General features: G+C 34.7%; 1 protein-coding gene across 4 annotated transcripts; it reads left to right on the top strand.

Annotated features, from left to right (window-relative positions):
- Positions 1–9,112: 9,112 nt before the first annotated feature.
- LOC131056857 (UDP-glycosyltransferase 85A1-like) lies at positions 9,113–18,117 on the top strand. 4 transcript variants are annotated; one of them, XR_009372502.1, is made up of 3 exons: positions 9,113–9,605; positions 9,688–10,649; positions 17,979–18,117. XR_009372502.1 is itself a non-coding variant. In XM_057991125.2 (2 exons), the coding sequence occupies exons 1-2, from the start codon at positions 9,116–9,118 to the stop codon at positions 9,873–9,875; spliced, it is 678 nt and encodes a 225-aa protein (XP_057847108.2). In that variant the 5' UTR covers positions 9,113–9,115; the 3' UTR covers positions 9,876–10,755. The 4 variants fall into 3 exon arrangements, 2 of the variants coding, with proteins under 2 accessions (XP_057847108.2, XP_059077174.1); XR_009372503.1 differs by lacking the exon at positions 17,979–18,117 and adding an exon at positions 17,838–17,974; XM_057991125.2 differs by lacking the exon at positions 17,979–18,117 and having other exon boundaries at positions 9,688–10,755.
- Positions 18,118–18,624: the final 507 nt, after the last annotated feature.

Consider the following 18,624-nt stretch of genomic DNA (forward strand, 5'->3'; position numbering starts at 1 on the left):
ATTGGTTATAAGTAGAAACCTTGTCAAGTAAGCCAATGTAAAATATTGGGAGTGATTTTAAATGGCCATATAATTTTGAAAGGTACTAAGTTAGGATGTTCAATTACTGAGTCATCTTTCTTAATATCATTTAAGAGATTGAATTTCTAATCAACTACAATGCTCCATGTAATCAATGGAAGTTTTCTATGTGATGCACATTTTATCCATTATTTATTCATTGAATGAGTGATTGATTGTGTTCCAATTGTTTGTTTGCACATGGTCTAGTAAAATTGCAGCAAATGAAAAGCAATATTTTTGTATTTGGTATATTTAAATGTTTGATATGCCTCACGTAAGGGTAAATTACAATAATTTTCACACAATATGTCAATAATAATTTTTTTCAATAGTCTCTACTGGCTATTTTAAAATTTTAAATTGCTCTCTTTACAACTATTTCTTAATCAATTAATTAATGTCTATTTAACTAATTAATTAACCAAGTTCCATCTTCTTATTAATTAAATAATATTTATATTTAATTAATAAATCCACTAATCACTCAATCTCATTTTTAACATAAAATAATTTAAGCATTACTCTTAAAAAATCATTTTAAGAAAATAAATTTAAAGATTTACTTTTCTAAGTTTTCTATTCCCTCTCAAAAAAATAAATTAAATATACATGTTTGTTTATTTTTCATCTATTTTAGTTTAGGGAGTTAAAATTTATCAATTTATTAATCTCTCACTTGTACACATTAACCTCACTCAATCTTTCATAAATCTTGCACATCCTCAAGTGTATATAATTATAACCCTTGTGCACAAGTCATGTCCCCTTGTTCATGTGACGTTGACCTTGATATCCTATTACATATAACAAAGGACTCATCTGTGCCTTTTGATACTCCAAACTACCATTTTTCCATCTCTCTTCCATTTCTTCAAAAGGATTCTTCACCAAAAGACTCATCCATCCCTTATGATACTCCAAACTACCACTTTTCCATCTTACTCTCCCATTTCTTCAAAAAGATTCTTCACCATAGAATATTCTTTAATGTTGGGTTCCTATCCATCAACCAATCATGCGAAAGAGCTTGTCTCTCATTTATCTTTCCAAGACTCCAAATCAATTTAAGTTTTTCATCTCTACATTTAATCGTTTTAATATTTACGATTAGTATCAGAGCCATGTTGGCTTGAGCAAAGATGGAGGAAGAAGGAGAAGGTAAAATCTATAACTTCTATGGCAGTTTTACATTCCATGTAAGACTATGCTTCAAGCAGCGCGTACATTGGTGGGATGGCTGGAAGAAAGAGGGGAACTCAGTTGAAGGAGAGAATCTAGCAAAAGTGAAGGATGTTGGGATTCTGATTTGCTCTCCTCTTGAGCTAGCTTTGGCACTTATTGGCCAAATTGTTAATGATCGGGAAGTTGTTAGTATTTATGTGGTCAAGTTTGAACGTCATCATGTCTTGGTCAGAGTACGGGAGGAAGAGTGTATGCCATCAGAGACCTAAGTTGAATCTATTCTTGACTCCCGAGATCAGGTGGGTGCAGATTGGATTGAGGTAGCAGAGAAAGGAAGCCTGACTGCACTTGTCGCTTCAGAGAGCTCTGCAAATGGCATGGCCTTGGCAAAAATAGAGAGGCACTCTCGTGCTACTAAGGACAACCTTTGCAAAGATAATTTCATAGAAGAATACGAACTTGTGGACTTAGATGAAGAAGTGCAAAGATGATTTTCTGGTTTGAAGTGAAAGCGGCCATTGATAGGAGCAGAAGACAATGGGCATCGCTCCAAGTGGTTTCAAGCATCACAGGGAGAGAAGGGAGATGTTTTATCCAGACCAAAATTTATTAAGACTCACGAATCTGATTGGATGGATGTGGATGGTAGTATCAACATGGATAATGAGCAACCTTGCATGAAGGAGATAAACAAATCGTTGTAGATGGAGGTGAACACGTTGGATTCATGGAATAATATTCTGAATAAGCTTTTTTATGCAAACAGGGAGGATGCAATATTGATGACTGTCGTAAAGAAAGAGGTAGAGTATCCTCACCTCAGTAAGGAGGAAATTGATTTTCAAATAGAAGAAGTTCAACTTTTTAATTTTATTAAGTCTAATAGAATTTGGAGAAGGTTCATTCAAAGTTTTCTTGAACAGATTTTGGCGATGTTAAAATCTTCATTGGGTCTGGTTCAAATGTAAGATCAAACATGGAAGTAGGGATTCTAGTGCATGGCTTTACCGGTTGGCCTTCACGGGGGAGATTGTTGGATATATGAAGCCCAACGATCACATGACTGTTTGACTTCTGCGGACTCTTCAATTTGTATCTGATATGTTTATATAAATGGCTGAGTGCAACCCATACTGTATGTACTATGTATTGGATATTTGGTTAATAAGATAATTCCTTGCATTTTTGGTGGACGTAGCCACTTAGTGTTGAACGACGTTAAACCTTGTGTTGTGTGTTTTCTTTTCTGCTAATTTTTTTTTTAATTTTTTGCTCGTTTTAATATATAGAATTGGTATCAGAGCCATGTTGGCTTGAGCAGAGATGGAGGAAGAAGGAGAAGGTAAAATCTATAACTTCTATGGCAGTTTTATGTTCCATGTAAAACTATGCTTCAAGCATCGCGTACATTGGTGGGATGGCTGGAAGAAAGAGGGGAACTCAGTTTAAGAGGAGAATCCATCGAAAGTGAAGGATGTTGGGATTCTCATTTTCTCTCCTATTGAGCCAACTTTGGCCCTTATTGGCAAAACTATTAATGGTCGGGAATTTGTTAGCATTCATGTGGTGAAGGTTGATCGTCATGATGTCTCAGTCAAAGTACGGGAGGAAGAGTGTATGCCATTGGAGACCCAAGTTGAATCTGTTGTTGACTCCCAGGATGAGGAGGGTATTGAGGTAGTAGAGCAAGGACGCCTAGCAACAATTGTGGCTTCGGAGAGCTCTGCAGATGGCATGGCCTTGGCAAAAATAGAGAGGCACTCCCGTGTTGCTGAGTACAACCTTTGCACAGATAATTTCATAGAAGACTCTAAACCTATGGACTTAGATGAAGAAGTGCAAAGATGATTTTCTGGTTTGAAGAAAAAGCGGTCATTGACAGGAGCAAAGAACAATGGGCATCACTCCAAGCAGTTTCAGGCATCGTAGGGAGACAAGGAAGATGTTTTCTCCCGACTAGAATCTATTAAGACTCACCAACCCGCTTGGATGGATGTGGATGATAGTATCAATTTGGATAATGAGGAGCCTTGCATGAAGGAGGTAAACAAATCATTGCAGATGGAGGAGAACACGCTGAATTTGTGGAAAAATATTTCAAAGAATAATATTTCAAATAAGTTTTTTTATGCGAATAGGGAGGAGGCAATATTGACAACTGTTGTAAAGGAAGAGGCAGAGTATCCTCGCCTCGGTAATGAGGAAATTGTTTTTCAAATAGAAGAAGTTCATCTTTTAAATTTTATTAAGTCTGATAGAATTTGAAGAAGGTTCATTCAAAGTTTTCTTGAATAGATTTTGGCGATGTTAAAATCTTCATTGGGTCTGGATCTAATGTAAGGTCGAACATGGAAGCAGGGATGCCCGTGCATGGCTATACTGGTTGGCCTTCACGGGGGCGATTGTTGGGTATATGAAGCCCAACAGTCACATGATTGTTCGACTTCTCCAAACTCTTCATTTTGTATTTGATATGTTTATATAAATGGCTGTGTGCAACCCATACTATATTTACTGTGTATTGGATATTTGGTTAATAAGATAATTCCCTACGTTTCTGGTGGACGTAGCCACTTAGTGGTGAACCACGTTAAACCTTGTGTTGTGTGTTTTCATTTCTGGTGGACATTGCCACTTAGTGGTGAACCATGTTAAACCTTGTGTTGTGTGTTTTCTTTTCTGGTGTTTTGTTTTTGATTCTCTGCTCGTTTTAATCTTTACAAGAAATGCCCCAAGTGCATATTTTTATACATTTTTCTAAATCACAATGGTGGTTGAAGATTACGTAATATGTAATGGTATGGATTATGTAAGATATGTTGGATTATGAGAGCAACTGAGCCAACTTAGTGAGAGGATTGATACTGCCTTGTGCAGGGAAAGGCACCATCACTACATGCAGGCCATTCATTTTAATGCCTTCTAATTTCTTGGGATGAATTGAGTCGGGCCTTTGTCTATATAAACAAAACTAAAGCTACACAAATTTCTTGTCAAAAATGTTCTACCAACGGTGTCCATGCACTTCACATGTATCAGAAACTTACGTTTGGACATTTGCATCCACTTCTAAGTACTACTATCTTGCAAGGGAAGGGATGGTGATACATCATTCATTTGTATATGAACGCTTTCTTTTATTTTAGGGTTTTATCTGATTTCCTAGATTAATTGTTACGGGATGAATAGTGCGTGTGGCCTCATGTTGCTGGGGGTTCTTATCGTAGTCATAGGAATTGATATTTTGGGCTTTGTTTGTTGTCGCCAGGTAGAATGCTAATGTATTCCTTTAATTTAATTATTTTTCACAACATCTATCAATAAGAGAAAATAATAATTAAAATCTTTTGTCTTTTTTCTGTAAAGTTTTTATTCTTTTATATTTTTTAAATTTTTACAAATTTGTTTTATCTTAAATTCTATTGGAAAATAGTAGTGTACAATCATATTACACTGATGTCATCTGTCAATAGGTTAGTCCATTCATTTATGCATTTACATATTACTATTGAAATTATACTTAGATGTGGACAATAGTGCAATTGTTGTCAAATAGTACTTAATAATTTGCATTGGATGTGGTGGAAAATTTATACTCATGCACATGGGAGGAGAGGTGTTTTTTTTCTATTCCAATTACATTTGAGTAGATAGAATATACATGACAATATTAGTTGTAATCTTTCTTTTTTTGACTATTTGTACAAATAATGTCAAGTTGCTGATGCACATGAGGAGGAGAAATATTTTTGTATATTCCAATAAAATTTGAGTTGATAGAATAGACATGACAATATTCATTGTGATCTATACGTTTGACTGTTTGTACAAATAATGACAATTAATTGTCGATTTCAAATGAAAAATGAAATAGAAATTTTCTTGTCGAATTATAAGATTCTTTTAATATGCTTTATGCAGCTATTTAAATCACTTTTGATGCATTATTATGACCGTCCATGCAACTATTTAAGTCACTTTTGTTGTGATAGTTGATACAATTATTTAAATTCTCTGTATTATTATAAGCAGTACATCTTTTCTTAAACAAAGCTATATGAATAAATCAATTCAGACCATTTGTTTCCTCTGCAGTAAGAAGGTGAGCAGCCACAACCCTTAATTTTATCTTCTTATATTTCTTGTTGGGATAAACATTCAGGTTAACCCTAATGCTCTTTTACTTTTCTTTTCATATATTTAATAATTCAGGATTGATTTTCATAGGAGCTGAATTTAATTTTTAAAAACAAATTAAAAATAAATTCCATCCATTTCTTTTATCAGTCGGATCAGAATTGATCCATTAGCGTTTTGTAGAGCCCTGAGGTTTTGGTCATTATATCCATCTCAAATTTTGATTGCATGTTGTAAAAAAGGATAAATAAAATGAGCTTTTAGATGCTTAATTCTATAAGCTTGTGGGATCTGCGTAAAACTTAATGAAAGGAAATGACAAAACTCTGGTGCCCAATGCTACATGGTTTCTGATCATGAAGCATATTTCTTATGCTTCCATTGGACATGTATTTATAGATTAGCAGGTTGGAAACTGGCAAAGAGATACCAGCCCAGAGCTTAACAATGTTCTTGTGCTGAATTATGTCTAAAGTCTCAATTTCTGCTTTTCATCCACTATCAAACTCAGAGTTCCCTGTCTTTGTGATGCCAGGAAGCCTCTTAACAACAACTGTCTCAAGTTTACATGAATGGCTGAGTTTGACCCCGACGATGGCCATAGCTTTACTTTTTCGTTTCGCCAGCATATTGTTGTTGGCTTGTCTTTTGGAGACACAAATTCTGAACTCCCATAGAGCCGAACGACCTTGGGAGCTCTTTTCTTTTCTTTTCTTTGCAAATTAACTCATCCATTTTCAAGCCTTCAATTCTCTTTCCTAATCCAACTCGACTTTTAAGTCTCTTGTCATCTCCAACGAGTAGTCCACTGGGGCAGCATAATCAGAACCATATAAAACCTTAGCTGTTTTACTCATATCCAAGCTATATTTTCGTGAGTTCACTTATACTTATGGAAACATCTTTTGTTCTACTATAGCCTACCCATCTTTTGTTCCTTTTCATATACTCTGAAGCTATTCAGAGTTACTGCTCTGTAAAACGTCTTTAGGAAGAGAGAATATTAAAAGGTATAACTTTTAATTAAGTAAAAATTACTTTCATAATGAAGACAATTTCTATTCACAATCGTTCACCCTCTGATCTAACTCAATCATATGATCCACATTTCTCAACGCCCTTTTTGATTTGAACTGGTAGTTATCTCACCTGCCGGTCTTATGAGGGAAGAGTGAGTTGTACGTTCCTTTCTGACAACACATTTACTGATAATTGATTATTTTGTTGACATTTTTTTCTAGATGACAGTAGGGGAGAGGAACCAGTAGTTGTGCACCCTAACTTCGCGCTTCTCAAAATCCTATGTGGAAATTTCAAATCACTCCAAATTTTTTACAGCAGCTTACTTGCCAAGTCCCCTTCTTACAACTAAGGTTTCAGGGCCACATCATCAAATATGATACCACATCAACATGCTTTTTGTCAAGGTGTCCAAAACAACCCAAAAAAAAAATAGTGAGATCAATAGGTGTGTAAAAGGGCCCCAATACTTGTGTAGCTGATTTGGCATCACCTGATTGGTTACTTTTCATAACAAATGGTACATTTCATTCAATTATTGGTACTTATCATACAACTATTGGTGCAATGTTGTACAAAAGTTGGACATTAAATCAGCAAGTATGGGGGTATTAAATCAACAACTTCTATCACAAGAACTGGAACGCGCTCAACTACTGGGTCTTTTGTCATATAAAACGTATGCGAATAAATTTGAAAAATAATTATGGTGATATTGAACTTTGACATTATAAAGTGTAATAAAGTTACGCAACATTAACTGAAGTGATGGCACCACTAGATTTTAATATTACATATTCTATCTAAATTCGAATTTCCCCAGAGAGGCTCATAACTATAAATGTATGGGTGCACTAGTCCAAGCACTGAATTTCCTTGCCAATCATTGCTATTTTTTGAATTTGTGAAACTTTAACGGTTTTTATTCAAAATTTATTGTGAGAATTTAGCAGTTAGCATGTTTGAATAGTTTCTATAATATTTATTGGTTTAATGTTCAATATTTTTAATAGAATAAAACTAGTAATTTTGATATTAATATTGTTAACATTGATTGTAAGTGTTTATAGTTAAATGTAATATATTTTTTTGATATAAAAAGTAACAAATCATGTAATGTAATGTCTCATCAATGCCCCAATAAAATATGACTTAATACACAATTATTATTGTTTAGTGAACAATGAGTCGTCTATATTTTCGGGAAGTCTCTTTGGGCACTTCAACAAAAAACATATTGATGTGGAAATAAAACATTGGTTATAAGTAGAAACCTTGTCAAGTAAGCCAATGTAAAATATTGGGAGTGATTTTAAATGGCCATATAATTTTGAAAGGTACTAAGTTAGGATGTTCAATTACTGAGTCATCTTTCTTAATATCATTTAAGAGATTGAATTTCTATTCAACTACAATGCTCCATGTAATCAATGGAAGTTTTCTATGTGATGCACATTTTATCCATTATTTATTCATTGAATGAGTGATTGATTGTGTTCCAATTGTTTGTTTGCACATGGTCTAGTAAAATTGCAGCAAATGAAAAGCAATATTTTTGTATTTGGTATATTTAAATGTTTGATATGCCTCACGTAAGGGTAAATTACAATAATTTTCACACAATATGTCAATAATAATTTTTTTCAATAGTCTCTACTGGCTATTTTAAATTTTTAAATTGCTCTCTTTACAACTATTTCTTAATCAATTAATTAATGTCTATTTAACTAATTAATTAACCAAGTTCCATCTTCTTATTAATTAAATAATATTTATATTTAATTAATAAATCCACTAATCACTCAATCTCATTTTTAACATAAAATAATTTAAGCATTACTCTTAAAAAATCATTTTAAGAAAATGAACTTAAAGATTTACTTTTCTAAGTTTTCTATTCCCTCTCAAAAAAATAAATTAAATATACATGTTTGTTTATTTTTCATCTATTTTAGTTTAGGGAGTTAAAATTTATCAATTTATTAATCTCTCACTTGTACACATTAACCTCACTCAATCTTTCATAAATCTTGCACATCCTCAAGTGTATATAATTATAACCCTTGTGCACAAGTCATGTCCCCTTGTTCATGTGACGTTGACCTTGATATCCTATTACATATAACAAAGGACTCATCTGTGCCTTTTGATACTCCAAACTACCATTTTTCCATCTCTCTTCCATTTCTTCAAAAGGATTCTTCACCAAAAGACTCATCCATCCCTTATGATACTCCAAACTACCACTTTTCCATCTTACTCTCCCATTTCTTCAAAAAGATTCTTCACCATAGAATATTCTTTAATGTTGGGTTCCTATCCATCAACCAATCATGCGAAAGAGCTTGTCTCTCATTTATCTTTCCAAGACTCCAAATCAATTTAAGTTTTTCATCTCTACATTTAATCCTAACTCTCTTATATTATTAAAAAAATATATAAATGGAATGCTGTCCTAGGCCATTCATGAATCTGGTCTTATGTGGTCTTATGTTTTGGTGAAAACACTTCTGGACCACGAAATTCTCATCCTTAAATTGTTTTTGATAACATTCTTTTTGTTTTTAGTGATGTTTGGTAACATTTATTTTCAATCCCAATATTGCACTATTTTCGTGTACACCATTTTCACCTAACATTCCACTATACCTAATACTTTTTAAAGTGTCTATATATGAGGGCAAGGCTTGTCTGATCTCAAACAATTAGAAAGATGAAGATGAATGGCCTGCACGCAGTGATGGTGCCTTTCCCTGTGCAAGGCACCATCAATCCTCTTATCAATTTGGCTCACCTCCTCTCTTCACGAGGGGTTTTCATCACCTTCGTCAACACGGAGTGGAGTCACAAGTGCATGGCCAAAGCCGCTCATAATGATGATGAACTCTCCACTTCCACATTTAAGTTTCTCACCATTCCAGATGGGTTGCCGCCAGATCATGGCCGTCTCTCCAATTCTGCCGAGTATGCAACGGCAGTGCAAAACCTTGGCCCCGTCTTGGAGTATCATTTGCTCCGCAGCTTATCTGACGAAACTCCTCCGTACACTTGCATTATAACAGAAACTTTTATGTCTTGCACTTATGAAGTGGCCAACAAGATGGGATTGCCCCGAGTCATCTTTTGGACAATGTGCGCCGCCTCTTCCATTGCTCAGTGCAACGCCAACCTTCTCCTCTCCAATGGACATATTCCTGTCAAAGGTACATACTCTATGGTAGGAATCCTCAAGTTTATTTTGATTGCTCAAAAATGTTGGTAATAACTGAACGTTTATAATTTCAGTGGAGGAATCGAAGAGGGCAGACAAAGTGATTACTTGTTTGCCAGGTAATCTTCCGCCTTTGTTGCCGACCGATCGGATACATCAGACGTTTTATTTCAGCACTGTCTCCGTGAGTCCCAATTTCAAAGTAAGGGAGATTATGTGCTGGTCAACACGTTCGATGAGCTGGAGGCTCCCGACACGGTAAGCGCCCTGTCCTGTAATGGCTGCCCTGCTTTGGCTGTAGGTCCTGTATTTCTTCCCAATTTCCTAGAAGGAAGAGATATAAACGGGTGGGCAAGTCTGTTGGAGCAGGACGAGAGCTGTCTTAAATGGCTTGATGCCCATCACCCAACTTCTGTGATATACGTTTCCTTCGGCAGCATCGCCGTCAAATCAAACGAGCAGCTGGAGGAGTTGGCAAGGGGGTTAGAGAAGAGCGAGCACCCCTTTCTGTGGGTTCTGAGAATGGATATTGCGAGAGGCAAGCCTGCAACTCTGCCGGAGGGTTTTGAAGAGAGGACAAAAGATCGGGGACTTATTGTGAAATGGGCGCCTCAGGTGAGGGTTTTGAGTCACCCTTCGGTAGGAGGGTTTCTCACCCACTGCGGGTGGAACTCGTGTTTGGAAAGCATGAGCATGGGAATTCCAATGCTTGGATGGCCCTATTTCTGTGATCAGTTTCTTGATTGCCGCTTCTGCAAGGATGTGTGGAAGATTGGCATTGATTTGAAAGGCGTGGACGTTGATGAAAATGTGGTAGTTACGAGGGAGGAGATAGAGAAAGGCGTGAGGAGACTGATGGAGGGTCCAAAAGCGCGGGAGCTTAGAAAAAGAGGAATGGAGTTGAAGGAGGCTGCATTTAAAGCGGTTGCGCAGGGAGGTTCTTCTTTTACCAATTTGAACAGGTTTATTCATGATATGGCACAAGTTTCCAAATCGGCTTCTGTTTAAAGGCATTTCGTCCCTCATCGATCACGAGGTATTAACGCCATCTCCGATTTTCTTCCATGGCCTTTATTTAACTTACCGTAAATAAAATAAGTTTATAAAACGCCTCCCTCTCGTGCTTGGCACCTCGTTATTCATCTCTCATGTCAACTATTAAATAATCTGTATTGGCGTGTTATCAATTTGAGATTTTAAATATGCTTCCTACACTGCTAGTATTAAGCTAACTGCATGACATCTTGTCCGCCGTAGATTTTGTTGGTATTCACTAAAGTGTTCAAATTAAGCTGATAGTGGAAGGTGTAGATCCATTTCAGAAAGCTTTGAGTGCATTCAGGGAGCTTAGACTCTGTGAATAACCGTTCAGGCAATATCCACTAAACAGTGATACCTAGAGTGCATGAGAAATGTGTACTTTGCTTAAAAAAACAGAAGACACCAAAACACGTTAGAAACCACTAGACAACCAAAACAAGACTAGAGCCAAAGACACAAAGCATTATCCTCTTGCCATTCATTGCACATACATTTAACTTTTTCAGAAAAGGAAATATTTTTGTCCAAATCTTTTGCAGAGGCCATAGTGCTAGACTTTGAGGTAGCCTTGACCATAGAGGTAGGGGGAATCCATTGTTGTAGAGGTAGGGGGAATCCATCGTTGTAGAAGGAGGTTTCATGTGTCTCTTCTATTTCATCCTGTATAGCATGGAAGGAAGTCGAATTTTTTAATGCCATCTCTTGGCTCAGTGTAGACATTTCATCGACTCTTTTTTTAGGACCTCCTGATTCTCCTTCAACTCAGCCACTGTATTTCTCTTGACCCTCTGAGACATTTTTTCATTAAGATCATTTAACATCACCTCAACCTTATCTGATTTATCTAATTTCTTTACCATATCACTAGCAACCTTTTAAACCATTTCATCTGTGTCCTCCATTGACCATTTTTTGGCCCTAGCCCTTGCCACCCCCACCACTTGAACCCTATTTATCTTTCTTATAGCAACATCAAATTGAGAGATGAACCATTTAATGATCGCACCTAGCCTTGCAATATCTTTTTCTAGGTTAAACACTTTTGCATCCAGAGTAGAGGAGCAATAATTGGAGGTAGAAACAACCTAGCTTGGTGAGGAGGCACCAAACAGAGGGGATTGGGGCAAAGGGGAAACTTCCTTGCAAGTAGCAGGAGACAAATCAAACTCCAGGCCTGAAACATCCTCCTCATCTTAGTCTAGTAGCTCAACTTCCTTAGTGGGTGGGGCTTGGGTATTTTAATGTTTCCCGTCTTGGATAGGGTTGAAATGGGTAGGCACTAGTTTGATTTTAGACAAAGAGGCAACATTGGGGTCCACTTTCAAATAGGGACACTAGACAATTCTATCACTAAGTTTGAACCCAACAAGGGGCTAGGGAAAAACTATGGGGTCCCATTGGATGGGGTTAAAGCCAGGTAAAATTTGTAAAGCCTTAGGATTAATCCTTGGTATAGGGGGAGGGAATTTTCGGATTTAGCCCTAGAAATCGATTGTGATAAAAAGAACACACCCGGAAGGGAAAATTCACCTTAGATGATTCAGCATGGGGAAGAGTTTGGTATGTAATTTGTTAAACGTTCCTTCCAAAGTGAAGTATTTCATGAGCAATAGGCACTACTACATAAGAGGGCACTTTAAAACAAGTTTTTAAGACAAAAATAATATTTTGTCTTAAATATTTAAATAACTATTTTAATTATCTTAAATTATTTTAATCGTCTTAAATTAAAAACTAAGACAAAAAAAAAAAACACATGCATTTTTCAATATTAGGCAGCAAGGGGCAGAGGAACTGTGGGAAGTAAATAGGACTCTCTCTATTGAAAAACACTACTCCCTACATGGTCCTTGGCTTCGATCTTCATGATCTAGGTGACAACTTATTCACCCATTGGCTCAAAAGGAAGGGATATCAATGTACTATGCAAGCACAACTAGAGCTTGTCCCTGTTCTTTAAGATTTTATGTGAAAGGAATACCAGGTCAAGAGCCCCTGGGGTAGGTGAAAGGCCCTTAAAATAGGGCTATGTCAATTTTGGCTTCAAAACGATCTAATTTGTCAGACTAACAAGATGTGCTATGCATTTTCAGCCGTTGGATAGAAAATCTACGGTTAAAAATCACGGCTAACATCACAACTAACATCGCATGTTACTTATGCTGTACCACTTTTTAGAACAAGAATAGATTGTCCTTAAAATAGTAGGGGGTTTCTCGGGCCCCTACAGGCGAGAAGATTTGCCTTCATTCATCCCACCCGATCGATCTGATGATAGGATCGAGGTTAAATGGGATCGGATCAGTCATATCACATACGTATTAGCATCTCTCTCATCCCTCGGCTCTTGGATTCTGGTGTCACCGGGTGGATCAAATAGCAGTGGCATGGAGTTGACTCGATGCTTGTGAAAACCTGCTCATTCCGACGAGAAAGGCTACTCAATCGATTGGATCGAAGCACACGCCCACCCTTGCTCACTCAGTATCCGTCAATCGATGATTGCTTCCGGTTCGAACGAGCCATTTTGTTTACAGGTATGCATGCTTAATATTAGAGATAAAGAGTTAGGTTGTTCACTTACTGGCAAATATTAAATAGTTTACTTAGGTTTTGGCAAGCCTGATCATTGGCTACATGCGATGAATTTTACCTTAGAGAGATGAATGAACCCTGCGTACAGAGGATTCTATGCGATGTCGCTTCCTCCATGTCATGTCCCTTTTCCTTAACCCTATTCTCCATTTCCCATGGGTTTTAGGAAATAAATTAGGGAAATGACTGTAATACATAGGGTGTCCTATTTTATGCGTGATTAACTATAGGGCTCTTCTGTAATCAAGCTTACCACTTTTGAGTGATGCTGGCCAAGGATTTGTGATAGGCTCCTTTTGGAGATAAAGGTATAGAGTTTGAAATTGCATTTTGGAAGGAAAGTGGGTGCTCAAATGCCTTTTATTTAAACTAAGTCAACCATCAGTAATGATATCCTGGTTTTATGAATTCAGTCCTTCCCATAAACCAGGCATCCTATCTGTTTGTCACTAGAGATTGCAGACAGAAACCCCTTGATTTCCATAGCTGGTTTGTGTACGAAAACCTCTTATCCATGATTTTGCAATGCCCCATAGTGATTGTATTTGAGCTTCGATGACCTGCTATTTGGGCAGCCTCTACAAAGCCTATTTGATTGGGTGATGGACAGCTTTCTTGGCGCCTGGGGTTTCAAAATATGTGGTGGCTCCTTTACCGCCCATTGTTGTTAATCTCTTCATTTTTTCTATAATGATTCTTACTATGATTTTGCCAGAAGATCTACTGGACCCACATTGATTATAAGCTGAATTCACATTTCTAAACTTCTGTTTGACAAAATGCCTCAAAAAGATGTGGTCTCATGGAATGCGATAATTTCGGGAAATGTATAAAATGGATTATTTGGAAACGCCTTCAAATCTTGTACGCAAATGCAATTGGTAGGCGTAAAGCCAGGTTCTTTAACTTTTGTCACTATGCTCCCATCGTGTTCCAAAATGGGAGCTTTAGAACAGGGTACAGACATCCATCAAAGCATAAATGGAAGTCGATTTTTCTGGGATGTTGTAGTTGCAAGTGCCTTGGTGGACATGTATGCAAAATGTGGAAACATAGACAAGGCATGTGAATTGTTTGACCAAATGCGTCGAAAAGATTTGGTCTCATAGACTGTAATGATTGCAAGCTATGCACATAATGTTTTTGTTGAAAATTACTTAGAAACTTTTAAGAAAATGCAATTGGTAGGCGTAGAGCCAGACTTCACAACCTTTGCAGGAGCCCTTGCGATAGGTAATAACTTTCCTATTACAATCTAGTTTTCAATTGATTAAAATTTTATCAGATCTAAATTTTGGATCTATTATAGATCGCAAATAGGGCTATATTCCTAAACTTAATGGCTAAACTTAATGGTTCAGACATCTTGAAAAGACAACAATTACAACAGTTAAACTAAGTAGAATGTACAATGCAAAAATATAGGGATTTAACTTCAAATAAAAAATAATTGACTGGATCCCTATCCTTTCGATGTGATTACCTGCAAACCCAAAGCCCCCATTAGTATGTACTGGTAAAAAGAAGCCATTTGACATGTCAGGTATACAATAGCAATATGTTTTGGGAAAGTATTTTTCAGAATTGAACAAAATCTCAAAAATATTCTTTTAGTAATTAATGAGGTACGAACACTATATTGCCATTGAAACCAATATTTGCAAATTGACTAGAGTCAATAAAATTCCATATACATAGCTTGATAATGGGATTTTCAATCATGAAGATTGTCACCCAACCAACATACGGTAAGAACCTGCATACAAGAAATTTGTTTCTAACTAATATTGGCTATTCATAACAAGTATAATATTGCTACAAAATAACTAGGTTGAAAACTAGCAATGAGCTAATACATGACCATGATCAGATGAAAATATATTCCAAGTAAAAGGCATCATAGATTAAAGATTTTTTATTGTTCGATACAGCCTTTAAAGGAAGGAAGACAAATGCAATTCCAACAAAAATATACTTCTTCCTAGGCACACAATTGGAATGGAGAATCAAATAGTAAATTAACAACATATAATATTTATTTATTACTTTTTTTTTGTCTCAAGTTAAGACAATTTTCTCAAATATTGTTTTAAAACACCCACCTATGTAGTAGTGAGGGTTGCATCATTCCAAACGCCAATAAGGTCTTCTATATTATATCAACTCTATAGTCTTAAAACCTCTTCTCCAAGCTTGAAGAATCTCTCGAACTCATCTTTGTAGGAATCTTTTGGGTTTTATAGGAAATCTTATTCTTTCTAGCAATAACCCAATCGCAATTGTGTTTGGAGAGACCTTAAAGGCCACTCACCTAATTTTCACCTCACCCTTCTCCCATGATTGGATTTTTTAAATTTGTTTGCGGTATAATCATTTACTTTATATATATATCTATAAATTAGTATTAAGAGGTTTAAGGAATATGCCAATAATAAATTAAAGATAAAATTTAAATGTATTTTAATATTACATAATTAATTAAATAACAATATAAATTGATATACTTTTTGATTAAAAAATGAATTTTGTTTTGTTCAAATAATCATTATATGATATACCTATCATATGCCAATAATAAATTAAACATTAAATTTAAATGTATTTTAATATTACATAATTAATTAAATAACAATATAAATTTATATACTTTTTGATTAAAAAAATGAATTTTGTTTTTTTCAAATAATCATTATATGATATACCTATCATGATCAATCTAAATGCAGTATGAAATTTGGATAAATTTTTTCCTGTGCATACATCCAAGACATCTAGAAGGAGGATAACATTGAGAGGCTAGGAGAGACCTTAGAGTCCACCAACCATGTCCTTTTGCAAGCTTCATTCAATGAGATTTTTACCTAAAAATAATTACTTATGTGTTAAAATTATAGAGACAATAGAAAATGGTTATTTAAACACATGGATGAAATGAAATGAACAATTGTCTCTACCTATGCCATTTTTAAATTAACTTATTTTTAAAAAAAGATAGAAGAGAATTCAATTTAGCTATAAATTAATAAAAAGTTAAGCTTCAAAGAAATGTGTTTGATTCAAAACATATAAAACAACAATAATGTGTAAACCAAATAAATACTCAATTATGATAGATAGCCAATTCATTCTAGTTACAAGAGAATTTTAATTTCATCATACTTGTTTATTCTTCAAAATGGCAATATGGAGAAACTTAGCACAATGAACAATAAATCTTTCATAACTTAATGAGATTCACATGACAATACTCCCTATACCATAATCATGTTGAGAATTAAGTGGAATCTTAATTCAACTCTTATACAAAACAATTTGGTTCTTGCTAGATTAATATTGTGATTTAATAGATGATGTACAAAGTATACCTTTGAACTTTAATATGAAAATATTAGAAAAAAATTCATAATAGAAAAAAAATGGAATGAAAATACAAAAACCAATAAACCATCAAGAAATATCTCCCTAATCGATAAAACTAGTAATATTTATTTCATAGTTCCGGGGCACCACACAAGGGTATAGCTAAACTCTTTCTAGAACTAGACCCTAAACCAAAAGACTTATTTGGAGTTTCAAACCATGGCAAGAGAAAACATTATTTATCTGATTGTGAATATATACTAGCATCTAAATTTTTGAATTCCTAACTATGATAAAAACCAAAATATATAGAGATATGATAAATATATGTACTAATTATTCTATGTTATTATTTCACAACCAAATTTAAATTTCTACCCACTATCTTTTCTAACCTAGATATAGAGTCATTAAATATTTAATCAACTTCAATAATTCCACTAGATAACGATGCTCTTCAACTTTAGAATAAGCCTAGCAATAATTTGATATATATGTTGGCATTAAGACTACATGTATAGGGAAAATGACTAAATCTCATACACTATTATTCATTCTCTCAAAAGGGTGAATTATGGATTGATTTTTTTAGTAGTATCACATGGATGACATGTTTTTTAAGAAAAGTTCCAAATTACAAAAATGGTGGTGTTGAAGATTTATCAACAAATCCTTTTTTCCATAAACATTTAACTTTATGTTTGCAACCCAAGGCATGAATATATTTCATATTTTTTCCTTCCTATATCACTACCAAAAAATTGTAACTGTGGAAAGCATGTAGAAAGTGGTGATAGAGTGATAGAATACAACATGTAGCAAAGGGCATGTAGACTTTTTATTTCAATTTCAAGATTATGTTTACATATGAGATCCTTGTGGTTTAATCAAAGAATAATAAAAGGAATATATTACGAAGCACACAAAGGTTGAATTTTTTATGGGTCCAATTTCAGGGTTTTAGATGTGGTTTTTAGTTCAAAATCTTTGATTTGCAATTACATTAGTGTAATAGAGTAGAGGAATGGAGATGAGTGGATTTTTCATTTTGGGAGACCACTAAGGAAGAACATAATGGAAGATAATGATGTCTTTGATGATTTCTATGTTTTGAAAATTGACATGATTATTGATGTTGGATGGCTGCATTATTTTGGTGATTTATTACAAATTTATGAATCCAAAGAGTTTAAGTTTATAATTTAATGGAAAGATGTTATGTTTAAAGGTGATTCCAAGAAAACTTCGAGTATAGTCATGGATAAGAGGTATTCTTTCATGAGATAACATTCTTGGACAAAAAAAATCTTATTTACAAAGATCTTGCAAACCATTTCATATTTTAATAAGATATTCCAACATGCCATAGAGTTGGAAACAAGCTTGCATCAAGGATACACATGGGAGAATGATTCCAAATATTAGGAGCAAGACACCGGTGCTTAAGGCATACATAAGGATGCATTATGAAAAGAATTAGAAGAGTTACAAAAGGTAAAGAACTCATATAATGTACTTATCAATTCATAATTTACACAAGTAGTTTTTATAGAATGTGATGCTTCAAGAAGGAGATATGTTGGAAATATTTTCCCTTTTGAAGAATTAATCAACACCATAAGGAAACTTTAAGAAGAAGATTGTTAGGGCATAATATTAGCTATACATAACCATTATATGATAATTTTCAAAGGAATCAAACATGGCATAATGACAAAGAACAGTGAGTTACAATGGTTCTCAATTATAAGAAATTTATTACCTTCATATTTAGCTACTATGAACCTCTACATGAAATTAGACAAGAATTTTTTAGATTGATGGTTTGTAAGGGCTTTAGAAGTGTGCATGATTCTTTATAAGATTTTCATTCCATATATGGTTGCCCTCATATTTTACATTAATCACATTGATGATTGCTACACATATTTGATATTATTCTAATTGTTAAATTATTGATGAATTATTGATTTTGATGATTTCAACTATGAACAATAATAGGTTACTACATTTTG

Source organism: Cryptomeria japonica, chromosome 1 (genome assembly GCF_030272615.1).
Source record: "Cryptomeria japonica chromosome 1, Sugi_1.0, whole genome shotgun sequence".
NCBI classification, from domain to species: domain Eukaryota; kingdom Viridiplantae; phylum Streptophyta; class Pinopsida; order Cupressales; family Cupressaceae; genus Cryptomeria; species Cryptomeria japonica.